At 29.0% G+C, this 17,071-nt stretch overlaps 8 protein-coding genes across 8 annotated transcripts; 4 read left to right on the plus strand and 4 right to left on the minus strand.

Moving 5' to 3' along the window:
- Positions 1–253: 253 nt before the first annotated feature.
- Positions 254–999, plus strand: LOC149054072 (uncharacterized). The gene has a single exon (XM_089230680.1). It carries the CDS (start codon positions 262–264, stop codon positions 997–999), a length of 738 nt encoding a protein of 245 aa, XP_089086806.1. The 5' UTR covers positions 254–261.
- Positions 1,000–1,792: 793 nt separating this feature from the next.
- LOC149054073 (uncharacterized) lies at positions 1,793–3,047 on the plus strand. The gene has a single exon (XM_089230666.1). It carries the CDS (start codon positions 1,938–1,940, stop codon positions 3,045–3,047), a length of 1,110 nt encoding a protein of 369 aa, XP_089086792.1. The 5' UTR covers positions 1,793–1,937.
- A 1,693-nt stretch (positions 3,048–4,740) lies between these two features.
- LOC149054074 (uncharacterized) lies at positions 4,741–5,995 on the minus strand. Its single transcript, XM_089230668.1, has one exon. It carries the CDS (start codon positions 5,848–5,850, stop codon positions 4,741–4,743), a length of 1,110 nt encoding a protein of 369 aa, XP_089086794.1. The 5' UTR covers positions 5,851–5,995.
- A 1,877-nt stretch (positions 5,996–7,872) lies between these two features.
- LOC149054075 (uncharacterized) lies at positions 7,873–8,804 on the minus strand. The gene has a single exon (XM_089230678.1). It carries the CDS (start codon positions 8,509–8,511, stop codon positions 7,873–7,875), a length of 639 nt encoding a protein of 212 aa, XP_089086804.1. The 5' UTR covers positions 8,512–8,804.
- On the plus strand, positions 8,557–9,199 carry LOC149054076 (uncharacterized). The gene is made up of 3 exons (XM_089230679.1): positions 8,557–8,689; positions 8,846–9,021; positions 9,107–9,199. Exons 1-3 carry the CDS (start codon positions 8,557–8,559, stop codon positions 9,197–9,199), a joined length of 402 nt encoding a protein of 133 aa, XP_089086805.1.
- Positions 9,200–9,347: 148 nt separating this feature from the next.
- Positions 9,348–10,358, plus strand: LOC149054077 (uncharacterized). The gene has a single exon (XM_089230645.1). It carries the CDS (start codon positions 9,348–9,350, stop codon positions 10,356–10,358), a length of 1,011 nt encoding a protein of 336 aa, XP_089086771.1.
- A 968-nt stretch (positions 10,359–11,326) lies between these two features.
- LOC149054078 (uncharacterized) lies at positions 11,327–13,726 on the minus strand. Its single transcript, XM_089230644.1, has one exon. The coding sequence runs from the start codon at positions 13,672–13,674 to the stop codon at positions 11,419–11,421; it is 2,256 nt and encodes a 751-aa protein (XP_089086770.1). The 5' UTR covers positions 13,675–13,726; the 3' UTR covers positions 11,327–11,418.
- Positions 13,727–14,518: 792 nt separating this feature from the next.
- LOC149054079 (uncharacterized) lies at positions 14,519–16,465 on the minus strand. The gene is made up of 4 exons (XM_089230672.1): positions 15,431–16,465; positions 15,114–15,248; positions 14,846–15,042; positions 14,519–14,739 (listed from the first exon to the last, which is right to left on the minus strand). Exons 1-4 carry the CDS (start codon positions 15,467–15,469, stop codon positions 14,583–14,585), a joined length of 528 nt encoding a protein of 175 aa, XP_089086798.1. The 5' UTR covers positions 15,470–16,465; the 3' UTR covers positions 14,519–14,582.
- Positions 16,466–17,071: the final 606 nt, after the last annotated feature.

Genomic DNA, 17,071 nt, shown 5'->3' on the forward strand with positions numbered 1-17,071 from the left:
TTCACGTGATAACTTACCTAAAAAACCGTATGTAAATGAATGTGGTATTTTAAACTTAGATATATCTTCAGGTAATGGAAGTCATTGGGTAGCGTTTCATAAAAATAAAGATAAAGTAGTATATTTTGATAGCTTTGGTGATTTACCTCCACCAATTGAATTACAACACTATTTTAAAGAGTATAAAATAATATATAATTATTCTAACTATCAAGATTTCAATTCATTCAACTGTGGACATTTATGTCTTGAATTTTTATTATGCATGAATCTGTTACATTAAGTTTGACTGGAAACACAACTTTATTATCCACGAATTATTTCCCACCTCTTAACGTTTACGAGGATTCGGAAATAGCTTTGTTATATTTGAAAACACGAAATTTATTTCCAAACATAAATTTAACTAATAACCGACTGGAGATAGATGTAATTCCGTCATTAAATCATGCGCATAAACAAAAAACGTTTATATGTATTTTGGAAGAAGGATGTTATGAAATTGAAGATATTAACAACAAAATTAAGAAAGAGTTATATCACTTCAATAATGAATGGGGAACACAGCTAACATTCAACGTATCTATTGATCACGTCGATTTTAGAACATACATTAAATGCAATGGAAGACTAAAGTTAAATGTTCCAAACAGTATAGCATCTGTTTTTGGATTTGAAAAGAGAACCTATGGACCATTACATGAAGATCTTCGTTCGGGAAAAGCTGCTAATTTAAACACAATTAACTCTATAAAAGTTATGTGTAATATAGCACATGGGTCATTCAACAATCAACTTCAAAGTCATTCAATATATGAGTTTTTCCCTAGTGGAAGAACTGGATCGAAAGTAGTTCAGTCGCCACCAAATTTGATATATTACAGATTAAACAAAACAGTCATTAATTCAATAACTGTACAGTTAGTTGATCAAAACAATAATCCGATCGATAACTTTAATGAGACATTGACAGTTGCTCTGCATATTAAGCGTCACTAGTTTCATTATTAAATTTATATCTCAGATATTAGAATGTACGAGTCAGTCACTTTAAGTTTAACCGGGGACAAAACCACATTATCTGCAAATTATTTTCCGTCTATAAACCTTTACGAAGATTCAGAAATTGCTTTGTTATGTTTGCAGACATTTAATTCATTCCCGAATATCAATAAACATAATAATAAATTTGCTATAGAAGTAGGTGATCATAATAATAATAATGATCGTATGTGGTGTTATATTAAACTGGAAGAGGGATGTTATGAAATTAAAGATATTAAGCATCGCGTTAAGGAACAAATAAATATTTATAATGAAAAATTCAAAACTCAGTTAACATGTGACATTTCGGTTGATCCTAACGATTTCAGATCAAATATAAAATGTAATGGAATACTACACTTTGAGATTGCACATAGCATGGCACCTGTATTGGGTTTTGAAAAACGAGAATATAAGCCAGAGTATGAAAGACTCTTATCTACTCATAGATCGGAAAAACCTATGAATTTAAACACAATTAATTCTATAAAAGTAATGTGTAATATAGCTCAAGGATCATTCAACAACCATCTTCAAAGTCATTCGATTTATGAGTTTTTCCCTAGTGAAACGCTAGGATCGAAAGTAGTACAGTCACCGTCAAATTTAATATATTACAAATTGAATAAAACAAATATTGATACGATAACCGTTCAGTTAGTTGATCAAGATCATAAATTGATTAACAATTTTGGTGAGGCATTGACAATCGTGTTACATATTAAACGTTACGGATATTGATATGGGATTAAAATTCAATATAAATCCGCTACTTCAGATCAGTTCAACTAGTCATAAGACTAAAGTGGTACCGGTAACATCAAATAAAGTAAAAAAATTGACGTTGAAAAATAAAAAAATTTTGCAAGCTCTAGGTTATCAATTAAAACAAAATGCCTGAAAGTGATATTTTAGATATAAGTTCACGGTACGAGACGGATTCTAAAATAACGAAAATTGAATATCATTCATATACACCGTACACAACATCGTTTAATAATAATGATGAAATACGAATATCAGTACAGCAAACAGATGTTTATCCGTATCTACACGAGAGCTTTATTTTTTTAGAAGGAACAATATCTGAACCTGATAAAGTGAAACTGTGTAATAATGGTTATTCATACCTCTTCGAACAAATACGATTAGAAATAAATGGAATAGAAGTAGATAGCACACGTGTTCTTGGAATCACAAGCTCGCTGAAAGGATACTTATCTGGTACACCAGATAACTATAATTGTTACGAAAATTCTGGCTGGAATTTGAAAAATGGAACACAATTAACAAACGATAAAGGTGAATTCAGTGCTTGCATTCCATTGAAATATTGGTTAGGACTGTTTGAAGATTATAAAAAAATATTAGTAAATTCAAGATTGGAATTAATATTAACTCGAAGTCATACTGATTTAAATGCGTTAAGTCTTAAAAGTGATATAGTTGCTGCTTCAGGTAAAGTTGTATTAAATAAAATAGTCTGGAAGGTTCCGCATATTACTGTTGATGATGAAGAAAGGTTAAAGTTATTGAAACTTGTAGAAAAAAAAAAAAGTTTGTTTATTCCTTTTAGATCTTTTGAAACTTTTGAATATCCTGAACTCGGGACTACTAAAAAAGTAGTATGGAACTTGAAAACCGCTTCAAAATTAGAAAAACCACGATTTATTATAATTGGATTACAAAAAGGTCGTAAAAATACACTAACAAAAGATTGTAGTATATTCGACCATTGTAATCTAACGAACGTTAAAGTATTTCTAAACTCGATTGCATATCCGTATGATAATTTGAATTTAGATTTTTCAAAAAATAATTTTACATTATTATATGATATGTATACATCGTTTCAAGAATCGTATTACGAAAAAAGTATACGGAACCCTATATTGAGTCCATCTACTTTTCTATCGAACGCACCCATTATAGTTATTGATACTTCAAAACAGAATGATATAGTGCCCTCGTGTTTCTTATGGCCATGTTTGGAATACCCATAGGTTTTCGAGAAATCGATAATATAGCGAAATACGAGCAAATTCAATTCAAACATTTAGTCATACGGTGTTTAAACGAAATCGTCCGTATATGTGCCCCTTGAACAAAAATATTTACCGTCTATTTTTTTTATTATTTCGCTAACCACACACTGCCGCTATTCTGGGTTTAAGTTTACCTAAAAAAGCCACTTTTTTAGTTTTTTCAAAAACCTACCTCCCCCGTGTTTCTTATGGCCATGTTTGGAATACCCATAGGTTTTCGAGAAATCGATAATATAGCGAAATACGAGCAAATTCAATTCAAACATTTAGTCATACGGTGTTTAAACGAAATCGTCCGTATATGTGCCCCTTGAACAAAAATATTTACCGTCTGTTTTTTTTTATTATTTCGCTAACCACACACTGTCGCTATTCTGGGTTTAAGTTTACCTAAAAAAGCCACTTTTTTAGTTTTTTCAAAAACCTACCTCCCTCGTGTTTCTTATGGCCATGTACGACACACCTATAGGTTTTCGAGAAATCGATAATATAGCGAAATACGAGCAAATTCAATTCAAACATTTAGTCATACGGTGTTTAAACGAAATCGTCCGTATATCTTCCCCTTGAACAAAAATATTTACCGTCTATATTTTTTTATTATTTCGCTAACCACACACTGTCGCTATTCTGGGTTTAAGTTTACCTAAAAAAGCCACTTTTTTAGTTTTTTCAAAAACCTACCTCCCTCGTGTTTCCTATGGCCAGGTAAACTTAAACCCAGAATAGCGACAGTGTGTGGTTAGCGAAATAATAAAAAAAAACAGACGGTAAATATTTTTGTTCAAGGGGCACATATACGGACGATTTCGTTTAAACACCGTATGACTAAATGTTTGAATTGAATTTGCTCGTATTTCGCTATATTATCGATTTCTCGAAAACCTATGGGTATTCCAAACATGGCCATAAGAAACACGAGGGAGGTAGGTTTTTGAAAAAACTAAAAAAGTGGCTTTTTTAGGTAAACTTAAACCCAGAATAGCGACAGTGTGTGGTTAGCGAAATAATAAAAAAAACAGACGGTAAATATTTTTGTTCAAGGGGCACATATACGGACGATTTCGTTTAAACACCGTATGACTAAATGTTTGAATTGAATTTGCTCGTATTTCGCTATATTATCGATTTCTCGAAAACCTATGGTTGTACCCAACATGGCCATAAGAAACACGAGGGAGGTAGGTTTTTGAAAAAACTAAAAAAGTGGCTTTTTTAGGTAAACTTAAACCCAGAATAACGACAGTGTGTGGTTAGCGAAATAATAAAAAAATATAGACGGTAAATATTTTTGTTCAAGGGGCACATATACGGACGATTTCGTTTAAACACCGTATGACTAAATGTTTGAATTGAATTTGCTCGTATTTCGCTATATTATCGATTTCTCGAAAACCTATGGGTATTCCAAACATGGCCATAAGAAACACGAGGGAGGTAGGTTTTTGAAAAAACTAAAAAAGTGGCTTTTTTAGGTAAACTTAAACCCAGAATAGCGGCAGTGTGTGGTTAGCGAAATAATAAAAAAAATAGACGGTAAATATTTTTGTTCAAGGGGCACATATACGGACGATTTCGTTTAAACACCGTATGACTAAATGTTTGAATTGAATTTGCTCGTATTTCGCTATATTATCGATTTCTCGAAAACCTATGGGTATTCCAAACATGGCCATAAGAAACACGAGGGCACTATATCATTCTGTTTTGAAGTATCAATAACTATAATGGGTGCGTTCGATAGAAAAGTAGATGGACTCAATATAGGGTTCCGTATACTTTTTTCGTAATACGATTCTTGAAACGATGTATACATATCATATAATAATGTAAAATTATTTTTTGAAAAATCTAAATTCAAATTATCATACGGATATGCAATCGAGTTTAGAAATACTTTAACGTTCGTTAGATTACAATGGTCGAATATACTACAATCTTTTGTTAGTGTATTTTTACGACCTTTTTGTAATCCAATTATAATAAATCGTGGTTTTTCTAATTTTGAAGCGGTTTTCAAGTTCCATACTACTTTTTTAGTAGTCCCGAGTTCAGGATATTCAAAAGTTTCAAAAGATCTAAAAGGAATAAACAAACTTTTTTCTTTTTCTACAAGTTTCAATAACTTTAACCTTTCTTCATCATCAACAGTAATATGCGGAACCTTCCAGACTATTTTATTTAATACAACTTTACCTGAAGCAGCAACTATATCACTTTTAAGACTTAACGCATTTAAATCAGTATGACTTCGAGTTAATATTAATTCCAATCTTGAATTTACTAATATTTTTTTATAATCTTCAAACAGTCCTAACCAATATTTCAATGGAATGCAAGCACTGAATTCACCTTTATCGTTTGTTAATTGTGTTCCATTTTTCAAATTCCAGCCAGAATTTTCGTAACAATTATAGTTATCTGGTGTACCAGATAAGTATCCTTTCAGCGAGCTTGTGATTCCAAGAACACGTGTGCTATCTACTTCTATTCCATTTATTTCTAATCGTATTTGTTCGAAGAGGTATGAATAACCATTATTACACAGTTTCACTTTATCAGGTTCAGATATTGTTCCTTCTAAAAAAATAAAGCTCTCGTGTAGATACGGATAAACATCTGTTTGCTGTACTGATATTCGTATTTCATCATTATTATTAAACGATGTTGTGTACGGTGTATATGAATGATATTCAATTTTCGTTATTTTAGAATCCGTCTCGTACCGTGAACTTATATCTAAAATATCACTTTCAGGCATTTTGTTTTAATTGATAACCTAGAGCTTGCAAAATTTTTTTATTTTTCAACGTCAATTTTTTTACTTTATTTGATGTTACCGGTACCACTTTAGTCTTATGACTAGTTGAACTGATCTGAAGTAGCGGATTTATATTGAATTTTAATCCCATATCAATATCCGTAACGTTTAATATGTAACACGATTGTCAATGCCTCACCAAAATTGTTAATCAATTTATGATCTTGATCAACTAACTGAACGGTTATCGTATCAATATTTGTTTTATTCAATTTGTAATATATTAAATTTGACGGTGACTGTACTACTTTCGATCCTAGCGTTTCACTAGGGAAAAACTCATAAATCGAATGACTTTGAAGATGGTTGTTGAATGATCCTTGAGCTATATTACACATTACTTTTATAGAATTAATTGTGTTTAAATTCATAGGTTTTTCCGATCTATGAGTAGATAAGAGTCTTTCATACTCTGGCTTATATTCTCGTTTTTCAAAACCCAATACAGGTGCCATGCTATGTGCAATCTCAAAGTGTAGTATTCCATTACATTTTATATTTGATCTGAAATCGTTAGGATCAACCGAAATGTCACATGTTAACTGAGTTTTGAATTTTTCATTATAAATATTTATTTGTTCCTTAACGCGATGCTTAATATCTTTAATTTCATAACATCCCTCTTCCAGTTTAATATAACACCACATACGATCATTATTATTATTATGATCACCTACTTCTATAGCAAATTTATTATTATGTTTATTGATATTCGGGAATGAATTAAATGTCTGCAAACATAACAAAGCAATTTCTGAATCTTCGTAAAGGTTTATAGACGGAAAATAATTTGCAGATAATGTGGTTTTGTCCCCGGTTAAACTTAAAGTGACTGACTCGTACATTCTAATATCTGAGATATAAATTTAATAATGAAACTAGTGACGCTTAATATGCAGAGCAACTGTCAATGTCTCATTAAAGTTATCGATCGGATTATTGTTTTGATCAACTAACTGTACAGTTATTGAATTAATGACTGTTTTGTTTAATCTGTAATATATCAAATTTGGTGGCGACTGAACTACTTTCGATCCAGTTCTTCCACTAGGGAAAAACTCATATATTGAATGACTTTGAAGTTGATTGTTGAATGACCCATGTGCTATATTACACATAACTTTTATAGAGTTAATTGTGTTTAAATTAGCAGCTTTTCCCGAACGAAGATCTTCATGTAATGGTCCATAGGTTCTCTTTTCAAATCCAAAAACAGATGCTATACTGTTTGGAACATTTAACTTTAGTCTTCCATTGCATTTAATGTATGTTCTAAAATCGACGTGATCAATAGATACGTTGAATGTTAGCTGTGTTCCCCATTCATTATTGAAGTGATATAACTCTTTCTTAATTTTGTTGTTAATATCTTCAATTTCATAACATCCTTCTTCCAAAATACATATAAACGTTTTTTGTTTATGCGCATGATTTAATGACGGAATTACATCTATCTCCAGTCGGTTATTAGTTAAATTTATGTTTGGAAATAAATTTCGTGTTTTCAAATATAACAAAGCTATTTCCGAATCCTCGTAAACGTTAAGAGGTGGGAAATAATTCGTGGATAATAAAGTTGTGTTTCCAGTCAAACTTAATGTAACAGATTCATGCATAATAAAAATTCAAGACATAAATGTCCACAGTTGAATGAATTGAAATCTTGATAGTTAGAATAATTATATATTATTTTATACTCTTTAAAATAGTGTTGTAATTCAATTGGTGGAGGTAAATCACCAAAGCTATCAAAATATACTACTTTATCTTTATTTTTATGAAACGCTACCCAATGACTTCCATTACCTGAAGATATATCTAAGTTTAAAATACCACATTCATTTACATACGGTTTTTTAGGTAAGTTATCACGTGAAAACACTCCACGGAAATGATTGATTTTCAACTTTGTTATACATTTTATAATATCTTCTGACGAAAGCGGTCTGTTAGGTAGCGTATTTAACAGTTTTTTTTCCATACCTTGTTTTTGTTTAAATTTAAACCACTACCTTTTTTTCTTTTTGAATTTTGAATTGCATTATACACACTAGCACCTCCAGACATTAAGCTACCAAGTGCTGACAATCCCGCAAATATAGGTATTAAGGGAATTACACCTCCTGTTTGTCTCGGTGGTAAAATCAGTCTTTTGCTACCATTTTTTTTCTTAGACATTCTTTTTTTCTTTACTGCTATCATAAGATTTTTTATTTTTGTAGCACGTTTCTTTTTATAACCCATTCCTATTTTTCTTTTAGCTTTCATCGCGTTTGTTACTGCATACGCAACAATTTTCTCCTTTTTAGGAGTATCTATAGCTTTAAATCTTTCCCAAGCACGATTTTCTAACACTTCATCAGCTTTATGTCTATCGTTTAAATTTTTACTAGATGCATACGCAATATCGTGATCACGACAAGCAGTATCCAATGGATTTATTCCTATGTCACCACGATTTAATCTTTTTTTTAATTTTGTACCTGGCCCACAAAACTGATAACCTGGAACATGAGATTCAAACGGAAGACTATTTATAAGAGAGTTTACAATACCTTTACCAGTCTTTTTCGATTTACACTTTCGAGTTGAACGCATCATCAATAACTGAATATAAAATAAAAATCTTTGAGTATTTATAAGAAAATGGATTTAATTGAACAGAAAGATAAATTAGAAATAATAAACGTAGATGTACAAATATCGAAAAAACCATCAAGACATGGTTCGTTATTACCTGATACTATACGTGCTATATTAGTTGGTCCTAGTGGATCGGGTAAAACAAATATAATGTACAATCTAATCACACATGAAAACGGGTTAAGATTTGAAAATATTTATTTATACTCTAAAACCTCTAATCAAGAAAAATATGTTTTGTTAAAAAAAATAATGGATGATATACAAGGTGCTAATTTGTTCATATTTACAAACGCAGATAAAGTTATAAAACCTAACTTAACTAAGAAAAATTCTATTATAATTTTTGATGATGTAATATGTGACTCACAGTCTGTTATTAGAGAATACTTTAGCATCTGTAGACATTCAGGTGCTAGCTCCGTATTTTATTTAGCACAAACATATTCTAAAATACCAAAACAGTTGGTAAGAGATAACTCAAACTTTTTAATAATTCTGAAACAAGATGACATGAATTTACGTCATATATTCAATGATCATTCGTCGACAGATATGGATTTCTCAGAATTTCGGAAAATTTCTCATTTATGTTGGAATCAAAGTGATTATGGGTTTATGGTTATTGATAAAACTCGAGAAATGAATGAAGGAAGATATAGATGTGGTTTTCATACGTTTATTAAAATAAAATAATTATATATATATAATATATATATAATGTAACATTGTTATTATCTACATAGTCTTGCCAGTGGTCATACGATACAGTAATATTGAGTTTATTATTTACTATGAACAAAGAAAAAGTTTTGCTGAAAAATTTAATAATATCAAAAAAAAATATTAAACGAAAAATAATGGAAATGAAACGTGGTATTATAGATTCAGATAACTATTTCCGTGAAGCATTTAAACCAATAACTGAACCACTCAGTACAAAAATAGAAAAAAATACATCGTGTAACTTACAACTAGCTGATTATAAAAATGCAGAAACCTCATACACTAGTGGAGAAAATGAAGATGATGAATTAAATTCGACATTTGTAAATTTTTTTGAACGTCCTAAATCACAACGTTATGATAAATCTTATGGTTTACATTATGATAGAACTAGTGATTCTTACAAAATAGGAGATTACTCTGTAACTTTTAGCCATGGTAACTTACAGCTGCTTAATAAATACTATCCATGGACATTAGGACTACAGTCTTTATTATGTGAGAAAGAACCAAAAAATACAACTATACAAGATATGGAATCTTATTACGATATTTTGAAAACTTCTCGAGTTCATTTAAAAGCGGATGGGAAACCAAAAACCTCAAAGTTTCATAAATGGGCGACCGTTGTAAAACCTCTCTACGAAAGAATGAAAAATGAAGAAAAACAGTTAAACGAAGAAATAGTTAAAATTAATAACTCTAGAGCTCCTCGGATAAGCTTTAAACAATTAAACGAACATTTATCTAGTTCGAGTGCTAAACGTAGTAACGTTCATAATAATACAACCATAACAAATGAACCATTTGATTTTAACCCTACAGCAAACAGTTCTATGTCTGTAGATCCTCCAGTTGAAAATATGTTTAATTTTACTGCATCACCACATGCTAAGAAAGGTTCTGGTTTATATAAAGATGTAATACCTCAAACACAGTTAGTTTATTATGATGATCCAAATGAATTAGTAACTAGATTAAATCTTTTAACATCATCACAAAGAGTTGGTAATACTGGCGTTAGTAATGAAATCATATCTATTTTAGAAGAATTACGTGAGAGGAATATTATAGTATAATGACAACCTTAGAGAATATAGCTAATGAGCTACATCGACCAGCGAGAAAAATATTTCCTAGACGTAGCGTAGTTACACGGTTTAAAGATGATCTCTGGCAAGCTGATTTAATAGACATGCAGTCACATTCTAGACAAAATAAAGGTTTTAAATTCATTTTAATCATAATTGATACATTTACCAAGTATGTATGGGTAGAAGCATTGAAAAATAAAACAGCGGAGGAATGTACAAAAGCTATGTTTAATATATTGAAAAAAGCTAATCCAAAATTGTTACAGACAGATAATGGTACAGAATTTTATAATAATCAATTTCAAGATTTAATGAAAAAATATAAAATTAAACATTATAGTTCATTCAGTGTCATTAAGTGTTCAATTTGTGAACGTGTAATACAAACTCTTAAAAATAAAATATATAAACATTTTACTGCAACAGGTACATGGAATTGGTATAATACAATATCAAAAATTATACAAAACTATAATAATACAAAACATAGAACAATTAAATGTACACCAAGTGAAGCTCGAATGGATGCAAACAAAATTAAACTTAACACACATACAAATATCAAAACATTATACAAACCAAAATTTAAAATTAATGACAAAGTAAGAATATCTAAATATAAACATATATTTGATAAGGGATACACACCAAATTGGACGACAGAAATATTTACAATTTCAAAAATTTTACATACAAATCCAGTAACGTATCAATTAAAAGATGAATCGAACAATATAATCTTAGGTGGTTTTTATGAACAAGAAATTAAATTAACTGATTTTCCAAACACCTTTCTTGTTGAACGTGTTATAAAAAAAGTTGGGAATAAAATGTTTGTCAAGTGGTTAGGTTTTGATACAAGTTATAATTCATGGATAACGTTGTCAGATATATTAAAATAAAATTTTATATTATATTATTTTTATCATATTATTATATTTTACCTTTTTACTGTTTTTCTTTGATAACAATAAAAATTTGTTTATTTACATGAAACATTTAACAATTAAAACATTATATAATACTGATAGATAGCGCTTTTTGTTTATTTCGATTGCGGATATATAAAGTTTTTTAATTTATAGTGGCCATAAGCCAATGTATTAATCCCATCATCCATTATATAACGTTTATCATCGTTAGCACTAAGAACAAGCTTAGTCATAGTTTTCGAATGGACAATATGTTTATTGGATTGAATAAAATTCATTTTTCTATGAGTTTGTTTATCCTCAACAGTTATATGGTTTATAAATGCATTTAATATATCCATGTAATTTTCAAATTTCATGTGATTTTTAATTATATACTTTTTTACACCTTTTGCTTTTTTTTCCTCAACACTATGTACAGTTTTATACGCATATAATTTCGGTCTTAATGAGACAAATTCTTTTAGAATTATTCCTTTCATTTCATCCTTAAAATATCCTGGTTGATTTTTATGTGTCTCACTGAAACAATAATGGTCTTTAGGATAATTAGATGTATCAAAATATGGTAGTAAACTATTTTTTAAATCATCGAAAAAATTTGTTGTTTGGATAGCGTATACCAACGAATCAGTATCTGAATACAAAGAACTAATTTTAGCACCATATTTTTTTTTCATTACATTATAATGAAAGTCATACATAAATGTTTTTGAAACATCTAAAATTGCGAATCCTACATAAATTGCCTTGTCAAATTTAATGATTTCCTTACGCTGATGAATAGCCATAAGATTCTCAGTGTATATAGTTCTGTCTTTAAAATTAGTTTTAACCATTAATTTCCTAGCTTTTTTTGCTGATGAAACAAGTTTTATAGAAGTTCTTGCGCGAACATTTTCCATACATTTACCGAAAACGCTATTGATTAACAACTTCCAAAAATTTTTTTCAAACTCGTTTTTAGCTTCAACTCTCATAGTTGTACACAATTCAATGTATGATGCCATCCATTTGCTTTGTGAAAAGCTAATAGCTCGATGAATTTTCGTCACTTTAATACCGTTTAAAATCGCCTGTTTTAAGTTTTTATAATGTACTATATAGTTTTTTTTTGATGATAATGTAGTAAGCAATTTCTTAGCTTTAGAATTAGGAGGACACTCATTAATGGGTAAAAATGGGAAATCATTATGACTTTTATGTAAATACTTAGGGTACTCGATATCAACTTCTAATATATACCCAACTTCTGAATCATCGGCAATTTTAGTGACATCGATATTGAGATCATTAACCCACTCAAAATCTTTGAAAGGCAATTCTGTTAACATAGATTTACCATACAAATTTACACAGTCAAGATATGTAATCCATGTGATTGGTTCATTCGAATTATAGTCCAGTCCTTCAATATTTGGTATATTTGCTTTAACATATCTTTTAGTTGATTGACAAATGCCCCCCCGGATTGAGTTTTCAAAAAAGAGGAGCATGTTGTAATCCTTTAACCTTTCCAATTTTACCTTAGTGTACTTAAGCATACAATCAAAAGCAAATCCAGGAGCAGTCATGTAATGAGCAGGATCTAATCTGAGAGTAGATAAACATAAGTCTCTAAAATTTTCAAACACGTCAGCCAGTATGGTAACGTCAGTCTTTAAATAAAGATCGCTATACTCACCTAAAGTCTTTATATCGAATGTTCGCCATATATTTTTAGCATGCATATAATCTTTATCGCTTATTTTTTCGTCTGTCAAAGAGTTATAAAATTCAGACTTTGATGGTAAGAAAGTATCATCTAATTTACTCCAACTATCGACATATTCATAAGGGAAGATTCCTTTTTGAGTGACTAGATCTAATGCTTTCATGGAAAAATTTTTAAGAGTTTCTCTAAACCTCAACTTATCTTCAGATAAATTTAATGCAAGTTTACTTAATGATTCGCTCATGAAACGGAATGTATCGACAAATTTAATACTAAATCTATGTGCGATTTCTTTACTAAAGGATATATATTTTTCTGACGAATTAGGAATAACGTGAATATCTTTATCATTACAACCAAGTTCCCGAATTATGAAATGACTATCGTACGATAAATTATGGAAGAAAATTGGTACGAATGAGGGGTTAATTATTTCAAAATTACATTGAAGACAAAGACATTGTCTATATTTACCAGTAAAATGACAGTGATCTCGAACTTTAATTAAATTATTATTTTTAAAATGTCTCGAACATTTTCCACAAAACTTAGTATTTTTAAAATTACTTTCTTCTTCTTTAGTTAATTTATTCATCGGTTTATTTGTTTGATAAATTTTATTAATATTATTTCCAATAACAATCATATTTTCCATAAATTTTTTTGCAGCATTTTCACCTCTATAAATTACCACCTTTCTCGGAATTTTGAACTGTTTTTACCATTTTTTTTTTACAACAGATTTAGTATATAATATGTTTACTGATGAAAAAAAACCTCAGTTCAAAGTATATGTTCCATCAGTTACATTATACTAGATTTTTTCATATTGATAGTCTGAAACATTACTATAAATATTATTCATCATGGTTCTACCTATAATCGTATCAAAATCAACCTTCGACATTCGTCCGTATAGTAAGAAGAGCGTTACAGTCGGTTTATTAATTAATAAACAAATTTCGATTATTGTGTTATTAGAATGTAAATTATCAAAGAAGATAATTACTTTAAACTTAGAACAATGGTTTACACTCATGTCTGAATCTAATTACATTTCAATTACTAATAATTTACACACCAGATGTAGACGAACAAAAATATCTGATAACTTTACATATTCAACTAATGTTAAGCAGAGTTCAATTACTTTACATATCAATGATGATTATATCACTTTATCACATATAGATTTATGTAGACTTAAACAGCTTCAACATTGTGTAGATCTCTACATTGCAGAAAAACAGAAACGTCTACCAAGTTACCAAGCTACATTTAACACAGCTTACGATCTAATAAAAAACGACGTCCGTGGTCTACCTATCAGTTGTCAGAGAAATGAATTCACAAACCAGTATATACAAAACTATGATTTTAGTTATTACACTCATCTGCAAAACGATGACACATCATTCCTATATGAAATATTACAATACCATTTTAATACAATGTCAGACTTAATACTTCAGGATTTAATAGTATAAAATAAACAAATATTTATATAATATATTGTATTGTTTATTCAATAAAAAACTCATTTTTTAAAAAAACATATAATAATTAGCCTATTATTTTACTTTTGATTGTACGACGTCCTGGGTCTTGTAGCATCGTGTCAAATATTGACTGCATGGTCTGATTCAAGCTTACATTCAATGTCTGGTCTTTTGACTTTTCGCTTGTATACAACTTAACACCAGCTTCACTAAACTTCCACCTATAATTATTATTTTTTAAATCATGAAATGAAGTGATAATAAAAATACCTATTGAAAAAGATTAACAATAGTTTAAAAAAGGTAAATTAATTATAAATTATTTACCTATCCTTAACCGGAACATTTTCAATATTTGAACATTTATAATGTGTTATCACCCAGTAATCTGTTGGCTTCTCCTCAAATGTAGTTTTTATCGTAATTAAACCGTCACCTTGTCGAAAAGTTAGCGAATTGAAAACTTCCTCATCATATTCTTCTGATCTTAAACGATCACCAACATTGTCTCTGTATGATGCATTCTATAAATGAAAAATATAATTTATATATATATATATATATTTTATTTATAATAAAAAATAATTTAACTAACCATTTTCATCTGCTTCTTATTTGTAGATTTTTTTTCATTCGTCTTCTCAACACCACGTTTTAAAGTGGTTTTTGTTTTAGATGTTGATGCTAACGGTTTAACTTTAGAGTCAACGGATTCACTGAAATGTTCATTCTATGGATCATAAAAATAATATTTTTTTTTTTATTTAAAAATGTACAAGTGGTTTTATAACTGATATCTAAAAGAAACATATTTTATTTTTTTATGTTTCTTAATAATTATAACCATAACGTTGAGTAGTGTTACGACTGACCTCCAATTTGTTATTTGGTTTTTAAAAAAACTTTACTTACCTCTGATTCTGAAGAAATAATTGATGTTCTATAAGACATTTTTGAGCTGCGTTGTAGACTGTGTTGAGGACTGATGAACGTTAATGGTTTTACATTGGCTTTTATACACAGATATTAGCCACTACCACAATAATTTATATATGTAAAATGCTAATGTTAATAGCAATGACTTGAAAAACCTTTCTACAAACTTGTTTTACATGAACACAAGTGGCATTATATGAATTATTAAAGAAACAGGATCTAAAATAATCACCCGCCTTGAAAATCAGATTTGATATAACAACGTTAATGACCTCAAAAGACTTTTCAACAAATATGTAATATAAGCAATAATAGTATAATATATGTATATAATATTAACATTTATTAGAATCAAAAAAATAATTAGTATGAACCGGATTTCAGATATAAAAACGTTAAAGGTTAATAGCAATGACCTGAAAAAACATTTCCAAAAAAAAAATGATTATATATGAACAAGACATTATATGAACTGGTTAAAATATCAAATATAATTTAAAATAAATTAGAATGTATATATTCAAATAGACTTCTCATATAATAATGTAATAAGAATTTGCATGAAAGACTACAAACATGTTCTTACATGGACAAAAGAGAATGGTATTAAGTAATATAATGTACAATCATCTCAGGATTATGAGAGGTACCTAATACTCAATGTTCAAAGAGAGGGTTAAACTCTAGTATAAAACACCGAATTTTTAAACATAAAGTCATCAGTTCACCAGCAGCTCTAACAGACCAAGAAGCTACAGAACAGCAACCATCCTCGACTCTCCAGCAAAACAGTTACATCAGAACAGACCATCAAAAACGTAAAACATCTTCAACAACAATAGCAACCGTCAGCCAGACTCAGAAAACAGTCAACAGTCAGACTTAGAATACTTCAACACTAACTATGTAAGTACCTATTTTATTATTTTATTAAAACTTTTAATCTTTACTCCTATTTTTAAAAAAAACTAGAAACAGAATAACAATGATTTAAACACATCATCATTATAATAATATAGTTTTATGATAATATTATCTATGTTTATATATTATATGATAAAATGTTAACATCATATTTATAAGATAGTAATTACATTTTATTACACATCAGCAATCTACTATTAACGAACATAACCTTAAAAATATATACCGTCTCTATCACCATAGAACAGTTAGCACTATCACCGCTTAATATTATCACCGAACGCAATATTTATTATTTTATAATATTTGATATCAATAATATAAAAAAATGTTATATTATCATAGTATAATATTCAATATTTACATAAAAATATTACAATTTGAGCTAAGTTTTTATAATTGAAATAAGTAGTATAATATTCTTATTCTAATAAGAATTCAATAAGACTGTCTGCTATTAGATATAAAAAATATGTCTATCTATAATGAATTGTATGTATTCATTTAACATTGAACACAGTTATAGTAATATATGATATGTGTTCCTATATTTTAATATTCATGATTATGTTTTTATAAAGTTCATTTAATTTAGATAAAAATTAAATTATTTACAATACAGTTGGTTAATATATTTTATTACATTTTTTTTCTATATTAAATTGTAGGTATTCATTTAAAATTATTCAAAGG

Source organism: Diuraphis noxia, unplaced genomic scaffold, assembly GCF_037042655.1.
Source record: "Diuraphis noxia isolate RWA-SAM2 unplaced genomic scaffold, SU_Dnox_SAM2 contig0012, whole genome shotgun sequence".
In the NCBI taxonomy this organism is placed as follows: Eukaryota; Metazoa; Arthropoda; class Insecta; order Hemiptera; family Aphididae; genus Diuraphis; species Diuraphis noxia.